The sequence below is a fragment of the Rhineura floridana genome, chromosome 5 (assembly GCF_030035675.1).
Source record: "Rhineura floridana isolate rRhiFlo1 chromosome 5, rRhiFlo1.hap2, whole genome shotgun sequence".
Lineage (NCBI taxonomy): Eukaryota > Metazoa > Chordata > Lepidosauria > Squamata > Rhineuridae > Rhineura > Rhineura floridana.
The window spans coordinates 178,722,241-178,742,636 of NC_084484.1; the positions used below are offsets into that span (position 1 = coordinate 178,722,241).

A 20,396-nucleotide genomic window follows, 5' to 3' on the forward strand; every position below is an offset into this window, starting at 1 on the left:
TTTTATTTAATTATTATTGCATTTATGTCCCACCTTTCCTCTTAAGTTGCTCAAAGTGATGCGCATGGTTCCCTCCTTCCATTTTATCCTTACACCAACCCTGTGAGATAGGTCAGGCTGTGAGACTGTGTCTGGCCCAAGGTCACCCAGTGGGCTTCATGGCTGGGTGGGAATTTGAACCTGGATCTTAGCCCAACACTGCAAACCACTGGTGTTGGCAGACAGGATTGTGCATGTTCAGGCTGTTCGTCGGGGGTATGTGTCCCAATTTGATTGGACTTATGCATAAAGAAAAGAAAACCTCCTGTCTGCAGGGAGCTTTTTATTGAAAGGAATATTTGGAGTATGATATTGCCATGCACCATTTTTTCAATTATTGGAGACTAAAATTAAAATGAGTGTGTGGTGGGGTGTGTGCCATGAAATGTTTTGAGCTTACAAAGGGGGTCCTGTACTCATAATGCTTGGGAACCACTAGCCTAGAGAGCCAGCTGTGAGGCGCCCTTCCCTGGCTCTCCCTGTCAGGTTCCTACCTGCGCGTGGCTACTGCCTGTCACTAGGCACCACCAGGGACTCCACCAGTCCGGACTGTCCTTTATTTTATTTTTTCTCTCCCCGCTCTAGCACAGATCTCGACAGATCCCCCTGCTAGGCAACCACCAGTCACATCCTAATACTAGTATTCCCAGAGACTCTGAATACTGGTATTGTTATTCTCTTCACCGCTGCCACCATTTGTTACAGTTCCCCTACAGTACCCTCCCTTCTGGTCTGTGAAACCCCAGCCAAGGATCAGGCCTTTGGTAAACCAAATTAAGTATTTATTAAAGATAACAAAGCTAACAAGATTTCTTCTTAAGGCAATAAGCATATGGTTTTACTCAATACTAATCCGAACTCCACCCCCCTCCTTCTACACTCTCTCCTGGTAAACCACTCTCTCAAACCCACCAAACAACCCACTCTTTCTCTTCTCCCACTCTCACTCTTCCTTACCATACTTACCATATATTCCACTCTCACTCTTCCTTACCATACTTACCATATATACATTAATATAGGAACATCACATTTCCCCCCCCCCTTAAAACAACAGCAGAGTATTATTCCTGTTCCAGGATTTATACGTCGCATTAACAAATAAAAGTCTCTATGGGGAAAATGTCTTTCTTTGTTCCTCCGTCTGGTCACGTCACTGCAGTCCCAGCCACTTGCCTGGAAAGTCCATCGGCCAGTACATTGTCCTTGCCTTTTATGAACTGGAAGTCCACTTGATAGTCCTGTAGGGCCCAGGACCACCTCTGCAGCATAGTGTTATGGTTTTTCATAGTCTGCAACCATAACAAGGCCCAATGATCCGTAGTCACTGTGAATCTTCGTCCCCACACGTATGGGCGCAACTTGTTCAGTCCCCACACGACCGCTAGGCACTCCTTCTGGACCGACGAATAGTTTTTCTCCCTCAGCGTCAGCTTGCGACTCAGGTACGCCACTGGATGTCTGGTGCCTTCTCTCTCCTGTAGCAAGACGACTCCCAGCGCCAGGTCCGTCGCATCTGTAGCCACGATGAATGGTTTCTCATAGTCTGGTGCTATTAATATGGGTCCTTGGCACAAGGCTTGCTTCAGTAGATCAAAAGCCTTCTGACATTCATCCGTCCATACCACACGCTCAGAACACTTCTTCTTTGTTAATTCATGCAAGGGGGTTGCTATTTCCCCAAAATTTCTCACAAACTTCCTATAAAATCCAGCCACACCCAGAAATGCCCTTACTTGTTTTTTTGGTTAAGGGGATCGGCCACGCTTGTATTGCCTCCACCTTGCTCCATAAGGGGGTGATTTTCCCACTCCCCACCTTATGTCCTAAATAGATTACTTCCTTTAGTCCAAACTGGCATTTCTTAGCTTTTATTGTGAGGCCTGCTTTTCTTAAGGCCTCCAATACTGTTGTCAGGTGTTGGACATGCTCAGGCACCGACTTGCTAAAAATGGCCACGTCATCGATATAGGCCACTGCAAAATCTGACATGCCTCGCAACACAGTATTGATTAGCCTCTGAAATGAACTTGGTGAGTTCCTTAGTCCCATGGGTAAGGTCACAAACTCATATAACCCATCTGGTGTACTGAAGGCAGTTTTGGCTCTGCATTGCTCGTCTAGTTCCATTTGCCAAAATCCTTTACAGAGATCTAGTGTAGAGATAATGGTTGCTGCCCCCAATAACTCTAACATTGCATCTACCCTAGGCATAGGATACGCATCTGGGACAGTAATTTTATTGATTAGCCGATAATCAATGCAAAACCTTGTCGTTCCATCTTTTTTCGGAACCAGGACAATACTTGAGGCCCAGGGACTGATGGATTCCCTGATCGCTCCTAATTCCAGCATATCTTCCACCTCCTTTTTGATCTCATTCAAAACTTTCCCATTCACACAGTACGGAACAGATCTGATTGGGGCATGATCTCCAGTATCAATGGAATGTATAACTATACTGGTTTGGCCAGGTTTGTTGCTAAAGAGATTCCTATAGGTTTTCAAAACTCTCAGAATCTCTTCTTTTACTTCCTCCTTCACCTCCTCTGACCATTCCACTTGATCTACCCCTCCTTTGTCTTTGCTTTCCTGTACCAAATCTGGAAGTTCAGGCCCACTTCCCTCAGGGAATAAGGTAACTTGCAACACCTGTACATCCCTGGTATGGTAAGGCTTCAACATATTTACATGAACCACTTTGCTTTTGTTTAATTGGTCTGTGGTAATTACATACGTCACTGTGTCAAGCCTTTCTCTGATGGTATATGGTCCTTCCCAGTTAGCCTGTAATTTGTCATGTTTCCTGGGTATGAACGCCATAACCATATCTCCCACATCATACACACGTTCCCTGGCTGTTCTGTCATATCAGTAATGTTGCTTCTCCTGTGCTTGACTCAAATTCTTTTCCACCACCTCCATCATTGATGTTAATTTATTGCAGAATTCCAATACAAAATCTACTACAGATGTTTTGTACTCTCCCAGGGGTCCTTCCCATGAATTTTTTAATAGTTCCAAAGGTCCCCTCACTTTTCTAGTGAACATGAGTTCAAAGGGTGAGAAGCCTGTTGACTCCTGAGGGACTTCTCTGTATGCAAATAAGAAGCATCCCAACCGTTCATCCCAGTCTTGTGGGTGATCTTGAACATAGCTTCTGATCATGCCCTTCAAAACGCCATTGAATCTCTCTGTTAACCCATTAGTGGTGGGATGGTAAGTAGTGGTCTTTAGATGTTTTAGACCACAACATTTCCACATACATTGCATCACTTCTCCCATGAATACACTGCCTTGATCCGTCAGCACTTCATGAGGGAAACCCAGCCTCATAAAGATTTTTAATAAAGCCTCTGCCACTACAGGGGCTTCTACAGATCTTAGTGCTTCTGCATCTGGGTACCTGGTGGCAAAATCCACCACCACCACTAGATATTTCTTGCCATGCCTTGTGGGTTTGGAAAAAGGGCCCACCAAATCTATTCCCACTCTATAAAAGGGTTGTCCAATTATAGGAAGGGGCTTTAAGGGTGCCTTAGTCTTTACTCCACTTTTCCCCACCTTTTGGCATATTCCACAAGATAGACAATGTTGTTTTACATCTTTGGAGATGTTTGGCCAATAATAGTGTGCCGCCAATCTCCTCTTGGTCTTTTTTATTCCCAGATGTCCTGCACATGGGACATTGTGGGCTACCTCTAGCAATCTGGTTCTGTATTTGCTAGGTACTATCAATTGCTTCACTGGTTCACATTCATCCTTTCTCTCAGCGGGCATCCACAGTCTATATAAAATCCCATTCTCACACACAACTTGATTCCTCAGTTTGTCAGTGAAAGGAATCTTTTGGGTCAGAGCTTGTTCCTTTATCTGCTTCAAACTTATATCTTTATGCAGCTCTTCCCTGAATTGCTCTGCTTCTTTCTTATCAGAGACCACTTGATACAGTTTGTCTCCTTCAGCAGGCCTGCTAGTGGTTGCTATGGTGACCTGAGGCTGGTTAACAGATTCCACCCTGTTTGTTTCAGCCCCCCTTAATATGGCTTCTTTTTCTCTGCCAATTTGCTGTCTGGTCACTACATATATCTTTCCTTGGGCTCCCATTACATCTCTTCCCAGTATTACTGGTTCTTGTTGCTGGGCATTAATGCCTACTTTATATCGGCCCTCTCGGCCTCTCCAAGTCATTTCCACCAGGGCCACAGGCAAACTTTCTGGTTGACCCCTCACTCCTTGGATAGTCACAGTTTCCTGAGGTAATATTACCTCAGATTTTATTAAATCTGGCCTCAGTAATGTCTGAGCGGCACCAGTATCAAGCAATGCCCAATAATTTGCCCCTTGTACACTCACTTCCTCTCTCAGACTTGAATCAAGGTCTGTTACTTCTGTCCAGTTTATCTGGCAGAACTGAACCTTTTTCGCTGTTTCTAAAGCCTTGGGCTCTGTTTTCACTGCCCTTGTCTGAGCAGGATTACTAATGGGGTTGGCAACCTCACATTGAAAACGTAGGTGCCCCGGTCTACCACATTTGTAGCATAATTTCTCCTCACTTTTAGGGTACACAGATCCACTCTGGGGTGTCCTGTGCCCTTCAGATTTTACTGGAGGACTCACTCTCTGTGGTACCACATCCCTTCTGCCAGCGTTATATGGTCTGGGTTTAAAATCTCTTGATGTTTTCCCCACCCAGCCAGTTCTGTTGGAGGCGAAGTGATCCGCCATCTCTGCGGCCTCCTGCACCGATGTAGGGGAACGGTCTTTGACCAGGAGCCTTATTTCTGGTGGTAACTGATGGTATAATTGATCCAATATCATGAGGTTTTTCACCTCCTCCATGGACTGAGCTTATGCACTTGTCAGCCATTTCCCAAATATGTCCATCAGTTTTGCCCCCAGCTCCACGAAAGACCTCCCTGTCTGTATCTGACAGTTTCTGAAAAGCTTTCTAAAATAATCAGGCCCCAGTCTGAATCTTTTAAACACTGCTTCTTTGAATTCAGCATAGGTGACGGGCCTGTCTGAGGGGAAATATTGGTATACCTCAGCCAATTCCCCTTTGATCTGATTTGATAAATACTGCATGTATTTATCTTCAGGTAGCCCCCACAACTGAGCTGCTTTTTCAAAGGTGCTGAGGTAAATTTGAGGATCTTGACCAGGCTCATAGACAGCAAAGTCCTTTGGAGTAATTTTTATTTTTGCTCCATCTCTGTCTTTCCTTGTCTCATCAGAATGAAACTTCTCTCTTTCAAATTTTAACTTTTCTACCTGTAATTCCGCCTCCACTCTCATTCTCTCAAATTCCAACTCCCTCTGTTTTTCCTTCTCTGCACCTTCCATCCTCAATCTCTCAGCTTCTAACTCTCGCTGTTTATCTTTTTCCTCAGCCTCAAAGACCCGCTGCTTTTCTTTCTCATCAGCCTCCCTCCTCAATCTCTCAGCTTCCAACTCCCTCTGCTTGTCTTTCCCATCAGCTTCCATCCTCATTCTCTCAGTTTCCATCCTCAACTTCTCTCTCAAATACAATAGTGGGATTGCTTAAGTATCCTTCTGGGATCTCTTCTCTGACAGGTTGTTTTTGCTGGGCAGTTGCAAATCCTATAAGTGCTACCCTCAATTCATCTACCCCTTTACCCTCGTGAGGTAAATTGAATGTTATGCACTTCTCCACCAGCTCCTCTCTTTTCATTTTTATATATTCAGCCATGGTGTTTGAGTTCACTCACTCTTTGCCACACACTCTTTGCCAGCCACTCTCACGAATAATCTTGTTTTATTATTTCTGTTTGCCACACCACTGTTAGGGATTCTCTAGTATTCGTATCTCTGCTACAGCCAACACCTGTGACGTAGTCTCCTTTGTCACCACGTGTCTTTGGGCTTCTCTTTGGTTCGTATCTGGATTCTCTGTTGTTTGTATCCCACCGCTACTGCCACCACATGTGAGGCGCCCTTCCCTGGCTCTCCCTGTCAGGTTCCTACCTGCACGTGGCTACTGCCTGTCACTAGGCACCACCAGGGAGTCCACCAGTCCAGACTGTCCTTTATTTTATTTTTTCTCTCCCCGCTCTAGCACAGATCTCAACAGATCCCCCTGCTAGGCAACCACCAGTCACGTCCTAATACTAGTATTCCCAGAGACTCTGAATACTGGTATTGTTATTCTCTTCACCGCTGCCACCATTTGTTACAGTTCCCCTTCAGCCTTGGTCATTACCTTACCCTCCGTTCTGGTCTGTGAAACCCCAGCCAAGGATCAGGCCTTTGGTAAACCAAATTAAGTATTTATTAAAGATAACAAAGCTAACAAGATTAACAAGATTTCTTCTTAAGGCACATAACCATATGGTTTTACTCAATACTAATCCGAACTCCACCCCCCTCCTTCTCCACTCTCTCCTGGCAAACAACTCTCTCAAACCCCACCAAGCAACCCACTCTTTCTCTTCTCCCCCCTGATTCCACTCTCACTCTTCCTTTTATACGTTCAGCCATTTTAAACACTCAGCCAATCATCTAGCATTCTACTGCCCATTCTACTCCTCTTTCACTCCACTTACCATGTATCTTCTAAACAACCAACACTTACCATATATACATTAATATAGGAACATCACACCAGCATAGTGTAGTACAGGGTGGGGAGCCTTTGACCCTGAACTACAGCTACCATCAACCCCACATTTCATGAGCCCCATGGAGAACTCTTTGCAGAGCTTCTTTGAAGAAGGGGGGACTGGAATCCAGAGGAGGAGTCCAGTGGGTTGAACTTGGTGGCTGGTGAGGTCAAGCAGGATTCCAGCAATTTGCCAGCAGACAGCCCCTTCCTCAAGACCCAGTGCCTGCAGGAGGAAGAAACCATCGCCCAAAGGAAGAAGAGGCTGCTGCTCTTGCTGCTGCTGTGCTGCTGCTGCTGCTGCTGCTGCCGCGGGACCACCACCTCCACCACCCTTCCCAGAGGGACTTCTGCCTGGCAGGACCAGGCCCCAGGTACCCAGCCAGCCAGGACTGATTCTTACCACCTGTCCCTCTTTGGAGGGATACATAAGCCAGCTGGCTGAGGTGGCCTGGGAGACCCAGTGCCTGCAGGAAGAAGAAACCATCGCCCAAGGGAAGAAGAGGCTGCTGCTCTTGCTGCTCTTGCTGCTCTTGCCGCTCTTGCCGCTCTTGCCGCTCTTGCCGCTCTTGCCGCTCTTGCCGCTCTTGCCGCTCTTGCCGCTCTTGCCGCTCTTGCCGCTCTTGCCGCTCTTGCCGCTCTTGCCGCTCTTGCTCTTGCTCTTGCTGCTCTTGCTCTTGCTCTTGCTGCTCTTGCTCTTGCTCTTGCTGCTCTTGCTCTTGCTCTTGCTCTTGCTGCTCTTGCTCTTGCTCTTGCTCTTGCTGCTCTTGCTCTTGCTCTTGCTCTTGCTCTTGCTCTTGCTGCTGCTGCTCTTGCTCTTGCTCTTGCTGCTGCTGCTGCTGCTGCTCTTGCTCTTGCTCTTGCTGCTGCTGCTCTTGCTCTTGCTCTTGCTGCTGCTGCTCTTGCTCTTGCTCTTGCTCTTGCTGCTGCTGCTCTTGCTCTTGCTGCTGCTGCTCTTGCTCTTGCTGCTGCTGCTCTTGCTCTTGCTGCTGCTGCTCTTGCTCTTGCTGCTGCTGCTCTTGCTCTTGCTGCTGCTGCTCTTGCTCTTGCTGCTGCTGCCGTGGGACCACCACCTCCACCACCCTTCCCAGAGGGACTTCTGCCTGGCAGGACCAGGCCCCAGGTACCCAGCCAGCCAGGACTTGATTCTTACCACCTGTCCCTCTTTGGAGGGATACATAAGCCGGCTGGCTGAGGTGGCCTGGGAGACCCAGTGCCTGCAGGAAGAAGAAACCATCGCCCAAGGGAAGGAGAGGCTGCTGCTTTCTTTTCTTTTTCTTTTCTTTTTTTTTCTTTTTCTTTTTTGTTGGTGTGTTGATGCAATTTGAGATGAATGGGTGCCTGATTATATGAATGTATGTCTGAGTGAGTGTGTATGTTTATATGCTGTATATATGGCTGTATATATGGCTGTTTTTATACGTTTAATTGTTGTATATTTTAGTTGTATTATGTGCTTCGGAGAGAGTTTTATCCATCAGGCGGGGAGACTTGAGGGGGCCCCAATTACCGTAGTGACGGGCAAAGGAAGGTATGGCGCTGTGAGAAGGACGTGCCAGGTAAGGGGAACGCGGTCCAGACATGTTGTGGCTGTGCCTTGTTCCGGTCCTTCCCACACCCGCAAGGTCGTTGGTAGTCCTATCAGCCAACTCTCAGATCTCCAATTGCTGTTATTAAATGCCAGATCGGTATATAGTAAAACCTTCCTCGTCCACGATTTGATTGTGGATGAGGCAGCCGATCTGGCATGTATAACCGAGACCTGGGTGGGTGAGCAGGGAGAAGTTGGTCTCTCTCAGCTCTGCCCACCGGGGTACTTGGTTCAGCATCATGGTAGATCTGAGGGTCGGGGAGGTGGGGTTGCTGTCGTCTATAAGAGTTCCATCTCACTCACCAAGCACCATGTTCATTCAGTTACTGGCCTGGAGTGTTTGCACCTTGTGTTGGGCCAGAGGGACAGGCTGGGAATCCTTTTGGTGTACCGCCCACCTTGCTGCCCAATGGCTTCCCTAACTGAGCTGGCGGAAGTGGTCTCGGATATATTGTTGAGGTCCCCCAGACTAATAGTACTGGGGGATTTCAACATTCATGCCGAGACCACTTTGTCTGGCGCGGCTCAGGACTTCATGGCTTCCATGACAGCCATGGGGCTGTCTCAATATGTTAGTGGTCCAACACATGTATCGGGGCACACTCTAGACCTTGTTTTTGCTACTGAGCATGGGGAAAGTGATCTGGATGTGGGGAGTTTTACAACACTCCCTTTGTCATGGACAGACCACTGCTTGCTGAAGTTTAGACTTTCAGTAACCTCTTCCCTCTGCAAGGGTGGGGGACCTATTAAAATGGTCTGCCCCCGGAGACTAATGGATCCTGAAGGTTTTCAAAGGGCTCTGGGGGATTTTCCGGCTGATAGGACTGGCGCTCCTGCTGAAGCCCTGGTCGCTCTGTGGAATACGGAGATGACCCGGGCTGTAAACACGATCGCTCCTGCACGCCCTCTCCTGTGTAGAGCTTATACAGCTCCATGGTATACTCCGGAGCTGAGAGCGATGAAGCAAGATAGGAGGCGGCTTGAGCGGAAATGGAGACGAACTCCCGATGGATACAATTATGCGCTGGTTAGTGCTTCGACTAAGCTCTATGTAGGAGCAGTGAAGGCAGCTAAAAAACATCATTTTGCTGCCACTATTAAATCATCTCTTTGCCGCCCAGTGGAGCTCTTTCGAGTTGTCCGGGGGCTTCTCCATTCAAACCCTCCGGACACGGTGGAATCATTGGAGCCCCGCTGTAATCAGTTTGCCGATCACTTCCAGAATAAGATCTCATGTATCCGCCGGGACCTAGACTCTCAAGTTATAGCAGTAAATCCTAGTGAGATGTCCGGAGCACAGTCTTGTCCTGTTTTGTTGGATGAGCTTCAGTTGGTTCAACTCGAGGACGTGGACAAGGTGCTTGGACAGGTACGTGCAACCACTTCGGTACTGGATCCTTGCCCCTCCTGGCTGATAAAAACTAGCAGGAATGGAACAGGTAGCTGGGCCAAGGAAGTGATAAATGCCTCTTTACGAGAGGGAGTGGTCCCGGGCTGTCTGAAAGAGGCAGTGGTGAGACCACTCCTGAAAAAGCCTTCCTTGGACCCAGACAATTTTAACAGCTACAGGCCAGTGGCAAATGTTCCATTCCTGGGCAAGGTCTTGGAATGAGTGGTTGCTGGCCAGCTCTAGGCGCTATTGGATGAAACTGATTATCTAGATCCATTTCAATCGGGTTTTAGGCCCGGTTTTGGCACCGAGACAGCCTTGGTCGCCCTGTACGATGACCTATGTCAGGAAAGAGACAGAGGGAGTGTAACTCTGTTGATTCTCCTTGATCTCTCAGCGGCTTTTGATACCATCAACCATGGTATCCTTCTGGAGAGGCTCGCGGAGTTGGGAGTTGGAGGTACTGCTTGGCAGTGGTTCCACTCCTACTTGGCGGGTCATCTCCAGAAGGTAGTGCTTGGGGAACATTGCTCGACACCGCGGGCTCTCCAATATGGGGTCCCGCAGGGGTCAGTTTTGTCCCCCCTGCTTTTTAATATCTACATGAAGCTGTTGGGAGAGGTCATCAGGAGTTTTGGAGTGCGTTGTCATCAGTATGCTGATGACACGCAGCTCTACTTCTCCTTTTCATCTTCTTCAGGTGAGGCTATCGATTTGCTGAACCGTTTCCTGGCCGCGACAATGGACTAGATGAGAGTTAACAAACTGAAGCTCAATCCAGACAAAACTGAGATGCTGTTGGTGGACGGGTTCTCTGATCAGATGGTGGATATATACCCTGTCCTGGACGGGGTTACACTCCCCCTAAAGGAGCGGGTTCGTAGTCTGGGAGTCTTTTTAGACTCTTCCCTCTCACTTGAGGCTCAAGTAGCCTCGGTGGTTAGGAATGCGTTTTACCAACTTCGGTTGGTAGCCCAGCTACGTCCCTATTTGAGTAAAGAGGACCTTACATCAGTGGTACATGCTCTGGTAACCTCACGTTTGGATTACTGTAATGCGCTTTACGTAGGGCTACCTTTGAAGACAGTTCGGAAGCTACAACTAGTGCAAAATGCGGCGGCCAGATTGCTGACAAGGACCAAGCGGTCCGAGCATATAACACCTGTTCTGGCCAGCTTGCACTGGTTGCCAATATGTTTCCAGGCTAGATTCAAAGTGTTGGTATTAACCTATAAAGCCTTATATGGTGCGGGACCACGATACCTTGTGGAACGCCTCTTCCGATATGAACCGGCCCGTGCACTACGTTCTGCTACGAAGGCCCTCCTCCGGGTTCCAACTCACAGGGAGGCCCGGAGGGTGATGACAAGATCTAGGGCCTTCTCAGTGGTGGCCCCCGAACTATGGAACAGGCTCCCCGAGGAAGTACGCCTGGCGCTGACTCTGCTCTCCTTCTGGCGCCAGGTCAAAACCTTCCTATTCTCTGAAGCATTTTAAGTTACACTGATTTACTTTTAAAAATGTTTATTGTATTGGATTGTTGATTGTATTTTAGTATTATTTTGTTATTCATTGTATTTTTATGCTATTTTATGTTCACCGCCCAGAGAGCTATTGCTAGTTGGGCGGTATATAAATTTAATAAATAATAATAATAATAAGATGCGAGCTGCCACAGATGTGGGAGAGTCACTAGTAGTCCATCCCCTTACTCCATAAGGACTTCAGCACTCTGATCCAACTCCTGTTCCGCCTCCTGTAGTTGACATTCCCTCAGAGCAGGTGAAGTGGCCAAGGCATCTCTGCCTCTGTTGCCAAGGACATGCCAACATGAGCAAACCAAACCCGCTCACCAACCCACCCTTAGGAGTGCCACTTGATTGCTCAGTCCCGGGCCGGGAGACAGTTGCCGCAAAAATAGTGTGCCTGCCTTGACCTTACATGAGGGGGAGTCTCTGGGGCATGTCACATGTTGCGACAATGTCTTTGTTTGTCCAGCCATGCCTGGTAGTGCTTTGTAAAGAGCTAGAGACCTGTGAGACCTGTAGTCTGATCTATGTAACAGTCGCATGCTAAGTTCTGGATTAAAGCCTTCGGCAATAGCCAAATTGGTGGAGCCGAGTCTAATTCCACCGGAGGGGGAGTGTAGCCAGGACACCAGCAAGCACAGCCAGTGGCCAGGGATGATGGAGGGTCAAAGGTTCCCCAAAGATAAGGGTGTTGTACTGGGGCCAGAGAGGCAATGTTTAAATTCTTGCTCAGCTATGAACTTTGGATCAATGATGAGGAGCCAATGGCCCTCCAGATGTTGCTGAACCACCATTCCCATCACCCCTGGACATTGGCCATGCAGGTTGAGGCTGATGGAAGTTGAGTCCAACAACTTCTGGAGGGCCAGAGATTCTCCATCCCTGAGGCATATTGCATATTCCAATTGTCGCTTCTCAGATGGTATAGCATCCTCTGGTAAACCTCTGGTTAAACTGTCGTCCCACAATGCTTTGCTCTCTTCTTCCTCCCCTGCCCTCTCACCACCACCCCACTTCAGGAGCCAACTTTTCTTTGCGAGAGCTGGGCCTCGAAGACATCTCGCCACCACATGGGACTTTATACCGGACAGATATAGGGCTGCCCCATTGTGGCTACTCCATCAGCGCTGGCTCTGATGCTGACACTGAAGCGGATGCGGTCATGTCGCCGGAGCACCCAGTGAGGCTCTGGGGGCGCAACACCAAATCGGGTCGCAGTTCCTGCTTGTCAAGCCGAGCCAACTCCAACCTCACCCTCACCGACACAGAACATGATAACACCGAAACTGGTAAGACAGCGCGCCAGGCAGATGCTGGTGCTGCTTCTGCCGCTGCTTCTGAAAATGCCCGTCTCTTCTCCTGTTCTTTCATTCTTCCTTCCTTTTGTTAGATTCAGTAGCCCAGTCTTGATTTTTATCTTCCAGGTCAGCAATGGAGAAATGTCCTTGAACTCCAACCCCCATCAGCGTGGCCAGTGGTCGAGGATGATGGGAATTGTAGTCCAATGACATCGAGGTAGCCAGTGGCCGAGGATGATGGGAGTTGTAGTCCAATGACATCGAGGTTGGGCCAAGAGGCTCTCTACCCCTGCTCTAGGATGGGGATAAGGAACCTGTGGCTCTCCAGATATTGTCAGACTCCCAGTTCCCATCAGCCCCAGCCAGGGATGATGGGAGTTGTAGTCCAACAACATCTTCATAGAGCCAACAGACTCTCCAGCCCTACTCTGGGATATTCGCTTTATGTAGAAAGATGGGGATGGTATTCTTTTAATAGTGAGCCGGCATAACCCTTTGTGCCCTTGTACAAAATATTCAGTGACAAACTGCTAAAGATGTTCCTAACTTACTTATCATGAAAAAGCATTGCCCATTCAGTAGCCCCTGTTCTCCTCACAGGCTGTCTTCAGACACCCCCTCGCCCAGAAAAGGAGTTTAACATTTCACCCCCTCAAGCATTTCTCCTCTTTCTTTCTTGCTTGCTTTTGTTTATCGCTTGAACTGATGTTCTAGCAGATCATTTCCAAAGCCATCCTGGCTGAATCCTGCCATGTGTAAATAGCTGCTGCTGCTCGGGGGGGGGGGCAAAGACTAACAGTGTAAAAAGACATACTTTTTAGAAATCCATCTCTTATGACACATTGAAGGTTGCAGGGTGTTGCTTGTCTTTTCTCTCCTCTGTGACGTCTCCCTGGTTTCAAAGACGTCTCACAGTTGTGGGTCTAGCAATGGTTGGATCTTTTTGGGTCAGCAGCTCTGGGAGGAACTGAACTGTAATACGCAATTGCGGCTTGACCCTGGTGTGTTTTAAGGCTGGAGGGGAGTTGGGGACGCGAAACACGGCGCCTATCGAAGTAGCAACCGCAAGTGATGTGTGCCTTTTTACACCTTTAATTGAATTGTTCTGTTGCCAGTTTCTATATATAACTGTGGTGTTTTGGCCAAGGAGGGACGAGTGTTTTATTTTGAAGACTTGCAAAGAAAAAGTGAAGCGACTCTCCCTGGTGCTACTTTATACAGCATGACTGTGTGACATATGGCAATTAACAAAAAATTGGTTTAGTTTTTTTCTTATATGAAGCCTTGTGACATGGCTTTCTCATGGACCACCCCCAAGTTTCTGTTTAATTTCCGTGAGAGGGTTCTGTTCTATTAGGCTTCTGTTCAGTAATAACAAATATGCTATATGAGGGTGTGTGTGTGTGTTTTAAAAAATGAACAGCCATCCATTAAACAGGGAGATGCCTTAGTCTATGGGTGGGGAACTTTTTTCAGCCAGAGGGCCACATTCTCTTCTGGACAACCTTCTGGGGGCCGCATGCCAGTGGTAAGTGGAGCCAGAAGGAAAAGTGAGCAAAACAGTGAGTGTAGATTTTTCCTTTGTACAGCAGATTAGTTTCTACATTTCACTCAAGCAGAAACACTCAAGTAGGATGTGAAGCAAGGGCAGTGAGTGGTGTTGCTGGGGAGTCAGATACAGAGGCCTGAAGGGCCATATTCGGCCCTTGGGCCTCAGGTTCCCCACCCCTGCCTTAGCCTCTGTCTGTTGAGACTTTGGTCACAGTAAGTTTTGCCACCCACTAGCCATGGGTGAGAAATTAAATTTAGTTCGCATTTCAAGACGAATCTATCAAGTTTGCACTTTCCAAAACAATATGAAAACTAAGACAGCCATCCTTTGCAATTCACACATATTCAAATTATGCAGTGCAGTTCGCCCACCAAATAATGCTTACGAAAATGCATGTGTTAGGGGAAAGGGTGCATAAAAATGAACTCTTATAGCACTGTAAACAATCACAGCTTCTCCCAAAGAATCCTGGGAACTTTAGTTTGTTAAAGGTGCTGAAAGTTGTTAGGAGACCCCTCACAGAGCTGTAATTCCCAGCCCCCTTGACAAACTATTTATTTATATTTAATTACATTTATTTCCCACCTTTCTTCCAAGGAGCTCAAGTTGGCATACACAGTTCTCCCCGTCTTCATTTTATCCTCACAACAACCCTGTGAGGAGGGGTAGGCTGAGAGACTGGCCCATGGTCACCCAGTTTGACTAATGCATGGCCCAGTTTGACTAATGCATGGCTGAGCAGAGATTTGAACCCTGGTCTCTCAGGTGCTAGCCCAACACTGTTAACTCCTATGCCACATTAGCTACACACTGCAAAACTACAATTCCCAGGATTCTTTTTGGGAAGCCATGACTGTTAAAGTGCTTCAAGAGAGTGCTTAAAATGTATAGTCTGGATATCACCAAAGTCCACTCTGAAAATAAATAGGGAACGGAAGCTTCCTCACAACTAAGTATTATTATTGTGGACCCCAAAAGCTGCTAGCAAAGTCACATTGAGGATTTTATGGGGGAAATATTTCAGCAGACATCAGTTTGTGCTAAGAGTAAGCTCAAGGCAAGGCAACGGAGTGAGTTAGCTTACCGGATACGTTTTATCAGTCAATATTAATTGCTGACTGTATTGATAGAACTTATAGCCTTTAGCTCTAGTCAATGTGGAGTTTTATAAAGCTGCCATGGCAGAGTTTATGGGGGCCATTAAAACCCATTTTTCTCCCACCACATGTTCACATCAGCAACTTTTGTTATGTGTCCTTATTAATTATGCAAAATAATAATCATTATTGATTTCTGATGTCTGTATACCCAGAGCCTTCTGGATCGTATTATAGCTTGGTGCTTTTGAAGTTGTTTGTTTATCTCTTAAAGGGGAAGGCTGGGTTTTATGTCCTTCCGTTTTCCTGAGTCGTGGCTTTGCCCCTTTGCTTGTGACCCTAAGGGCTGGTTCACACATGTGCACATGTCACTTGTTTCCTTGGCAATTGATTGGCGACCGAATGCAGGAACAGATTCCATCTTGTGCTTGGGATGTCATTAGTGGTGAAGCACATGGTCTGCATGCAGAAAGCTTTCAGATACCAGCTGCTGGGCATCATGAGCTGGAGAGGTCTATTTCGCTCATCTCCTGTGTAAGGGCTTCCCCTGGACGTCTGTTTGGCCACTGTGAGAACCAGACGCTGGACTAGATTAGCCTCTGGCCTGATCCAGCAGGGCTCTTCTTACGTTATATACTTCCACTGTCGGAGCCAATTTGCTTCTGAATGCTAGGAATCACAAGTAGGAAGGGCACTGTTGAACTTGGGTTCCTGCTTGGGGTTTCCCATAGGCATCTGGTTGGCTACATTGGGAACAGGAACCAGGACTAGATGGGCCATTGGTCTGACGCAGAAGGTCTCTTCTTGCAGGCTTCCTATTGAGGCACCTGGTTGGCCACTGTGAGAACAGGGTGCTGGACTGGATGGGCCCCTTGTGGCCCGATCCAGCAGGACTTTTCTTATGTTCTTAAACGGAGAAAAAGTGGGTATGAGAGAGTGTGTGAAAGACAAAATAGAGGAGAAAAATACAAAATAAGGAGGAAACAAGATAAGGTATTTTTCATATCGGGTGTTCCATCTGGAAAAAGCCAGTTTGTTCCCTGGTTCTGTACAGAAGGGCTCAGTTGCAGTCGTTGTTATGTTACTAGATGGCCATTGGTCTAGCTCAGTCCAAGACAGCTTCAGGTAGTGTAGCTCAGTCACAGAGCACACTCTTTGCATGAAGAATGCCCCAAGTAAAATGATCTTGGGTAACAGAACTGGGAAGGCCACTGCTGAAAACATGGTGGTCAGGCTAGAACAGTGGAGGGCAAAAGGTACGTTGGGATCCATTGGTGGCTGGTGGCTGCAGCACCTTGGACAGCTCCTTGAAAGGTCGGACTGAAACCCGGAGTGGATTCCGCTGCCCCACTGACATAGAGCCACCAGCTGCCTCTGTTGGGATCTGTTGGTAGGTCTTTGGGAAATTTGTGGTAGATTGGCAAGCATTTCTGATTCCCAATGGTTTAAGGACACTGGCAGCAACAACAACAACCCCGCTGTCAGCCCAGCTCTGAATTAGACTGCTGAAATAAAGACAGCTTTGAGAGAAAATCAGGAGTGGATTTTTCTGGTGGAAGGGCTGTTGGATCAGGTTCAAAAAACAAAGTCCTGAGGTGAGCGTGTGATGAGAGGCACTCTGGACCTTCATTCTAAGTGTGTGACACCCCCTGCTGTTTTCCATCATGCTCCATTTGGTGGACCTTGGGGGCTCTTGTTAAGAAAAAAAATGTACATCCCACCAAACTGAAGGCTGCCCAGCCCTGGACTAGAAAATACTGAGCCTGATGGGCAAAGGGCGTGACACGATATAATGCAGCTTCCTACATTCTGTCTCTTTGTATTTCCTTTCACAGGCAATGAAAGGTGAACATGTATGTATGAACTGGCTTTGGGTTGATTGCATCTAGCCTCCTGTATGGTGCATGCAAGGGATTGTAGTGCCCTGTTCTGAGCAGAAGAGATGTGCAGACCATATTGGGTGTTATGAATTGACATTCACATATTAGTCTACTCCAATCATTCAGTCATGTGTGTATATATAGATAGAAAGATAATCTGTTACCACGACACTCTGGTTTTACGGTACCTTTTCTGTTTTCATTGCATGCTTCTCTCAGTAAGGGACTCGAATGTCCCCAAACACAACATGCATCATAGTAAATAGCAGTGCAGGGATTTATTTTTTTTGTCATCTTACTATGACAAATTGCTTCATGATTAACCTTGTTGATAATACGCAGGTTGCTCTTTGCCTCTTTTTACAAACACATTTTGCTGGCGTGTCCTAATTATTTCCTTTTTTCTTTTTCCCTCTGTTGACTTCATTTGTTACCATAGTTGGAACAGTGTAATCTGTTTGGGGCATTAAATCAGGCATTGTGAAGTATTTTCAGAAAGAATGTGTGCAGCCCCCCCGTGGAGAGGCTCCATGCAGTCATATCTGCTGTAGGGAAGATTCTGCTGTATGGAAGATTCTGTCACAGACCAGCTCACTGATAGGTTGGAATAAGTTTCCTAATTGGTTAGGGAAACTGTGGTGGCAATGAGACCAGAAATCACCTCCTGACTCTGTTTTTTAAATATAATAATCAATGCACAGTTGTTTGTAAAAGCACATCAGCGTTTCCATTGCTGCCATCTCTCAGGTGCACACAGAAGACACATGCTGCAGAATAGCCACTTTCCAGCATTATTTATTTAACTGCTATCCCTCCCTTCCTCCTGAAGTTGCTCAGGGCAGCAAACATCAGTGTGTTAAAACTATACAATTTGAAATAAAATAAAAACATAGTCATAAGATTTAAAAACAATTTCAAACCATCTAAAACATTTATAACAACTAAAAACATTTAAAAGCAATTGCTACCCTCACAATTGCTGATATCAAGGTTGTCGTGACCAGTATTTTCCAGCCGTCAAACGCCATGGTAAACAGGAAAGTCTTTAAATTCTTACTGAAAGTCAATAATAAGGGAGAGAGATGAACCTCGCCAGGAAGGGCATTCCACAAACAAGAAACCACCACCAAGAAGGCCCTGTCATGGGTCAATGCCAACCGGGCAGCAGCCAGATGTGCCACTACCAATAAGGCCTACCCTGCTGATCATGGAGCCTAAGATGGTTTAAAATGTGGGAGTCACTCCGTTAGGCACTTGGGTCCCAAGCCATTTAGGGGTTTGTATGCTGAAAGTAATACCTTGAATTGGGCTTGGTAGCTCACTGGCAGTCAGTGCAGAGATTCCAGGACTGGTGACACATGATCTCATTAGGCTGCCCCATTTCCCAACCTATCAGCCACATTCTGCATTAACTGCAGCCTCTGGATCATCCTCAAAGGCAACCCCATATGCAGCACATTTCAGTGGTATAAGTGGGAGGTAATTAGTGCATGGACAGCTGAGACTGGGTTATACTGGTCCAGGAATTATCATAGCCAGGGTACCAGCATAAGGCAAATAATTGACAGTCTAGCTAAGTGGGGCGGCAGCCCATCCTCACTATCTCAGCATGAAAATAATGTTAAAATACCAGGTTCAACAGAGTATGAGATGCCGAGAGCCTTTATGCATACATTGAGATTTGTCCAAAAACAAACAAACCCATACACAACTTCTATGAAGAAATGGAAATGGAAATGGCTTGCCTACGAATAGGGTTTTCATGGTAACCGGTGTTCAGAGGGGGTTTACCATTGCCTTCCTCTGAGGCTGAGAGGCAGTGACTGGCCCAAGGTCACCCAGGGAGCTTCATGGCTGTGTGGGGATTCGAACCCTGGTCTCCCAGGTCGTAGTCCAACACTCTAACCACTACACCACACTGGCTCCAACCTGCTGTCCAATGGCACAACTATCAAATTCCCTTACTTGTTTTTAGAAGCTTGTTCTCCAGTTGATATGCAGTTCAATATGCCATCTCCTCTCCTTTGGATTGTGTAGAAAATATCACTGCCACAAAGTTAAGATCTCTCAAGATAAAGGTTAGAGAAGAGTATAGTAGTAGTTACGTTTCTGGCCAGTGTGTCCTTGGACATATGGTTCCTCCAGACAATCGTTCATTAGCCTTCAAAAGCCAAATGACACCAAACAGTACATCTTCTTAAAAGGCTAGGATAACATAGTACATCTGTTAGCCTGTTAGATGTAAACCTGAGCATGGTTTTATACCATGGCCATCTGCTTTCAAGCATCTCTTGTTTCACAGGCCAGGCATGTATCAGAGCTTGGAAAAGTTACTTTTTTGAACTACAACTCCCATCAGCCCTATCCAGTGGCCATGCTGACTGGGGCTGATGGGAATTGTAGTTCAAAAAAGTAACTTTTCCAAGCTCTGATGTCTGCACATACTTACATGCACTTGTATACATACTAGCTAGATCTCTCTCTCTCTCTCTCTCTCTCTCTCTCTCCAAACCATAGATATGCCCATTATTCTGGCCTTTACAAGACAAGGCTGGCTTCGCTCTTTATTGGAAGGCTTACCCCCTCCACCCCCAAGATTTTGGTTAGAGATCTGAAAGACGGTTCAGATGGGACACTAAGGGTTTGAATACCCAGTTGAATGGAAGCTATGAGACACTGTGCAACCCTGTATGAAGAACTTCTTTTACTCCTAATGCAAGCTCATTTAAAAAAACCTGATCCTCAGAATCGGGCTACAGTACGGCACTGGGTGTGAATCTCGACTGCTGCTTAATCCACGAAGATGATTCTTTGCTATTTCACTTTCCCAGTTCTGTCTTTGTTTTCTCTTCCATTGTCAGATTTCAGCATGGCTCCACACTTGAGCCATATCCACAGTTTTTCTATGTGTGCGGCAGTGTTGCATTCCCTGCCCCCCCAGACACACAGCAAACTCTGGATGACATGCACATGCAAGGAGCTGGGCCCAACTAGGCTTCTTACGTGCATCTACACATACATTTAAAGCTTTGGATATGTTATCTGTGGGTCTCCTGAGGCCAGCACTGGTGTAACAGTTATGAACACTCAGCTAATGTGTTTGCAATGGGAGCTTGATGAAGCAGTGAGCTGTTTTTGCTTCTGTTGCTTTCCACTTATTGTGTGCTTTGCTGGTGCTGTATCAATGCACAATAAATGTTGTGTCAGTCACAGTGATTGCGATCCCTGATGAGAGTTGGACCCTGTGATGTCCCTATATATATATACTGTAAATATGGTAAGTGCGGGTTTATTAGAATATATGTGGTAAGTAGACTGAGTGAGAGGGGGGAGTACGTGGGTTGGAATGTTGATGAGTGTTGTATTATGACTGGCTGAGCGCTTGAGTGTCTGAA

At 46.7% G+C, this 20,396-nt stretch overlaps 1 protein-coding gene across 8 annotated transcripts in view; it reads left to right on the forward strand.

Moving 5' to 3' along the window:
* Window positions 1–20,396, forward strand: part of TENM4 (teneurin transmembrane protein 4) — an 850,566-nt gene that overhangs the window by 390,300 nt on the left and 439,870 nt on the right. For all 8 annotated transcript variants that reach the window (XM_061628962.1, XM_061628964.1, XM_061628965.1 and 5 more), the window contains exon 6: window positions 12,194–12,463. In XM_061628962.1, the coding sequence (XP_061484946.1) occupies window positions 12,194–12,463 (270 nt within the window). The remainder of the gene's footprint in view (window positions 1–12,193; window positions 12,464–20,396) is intronic.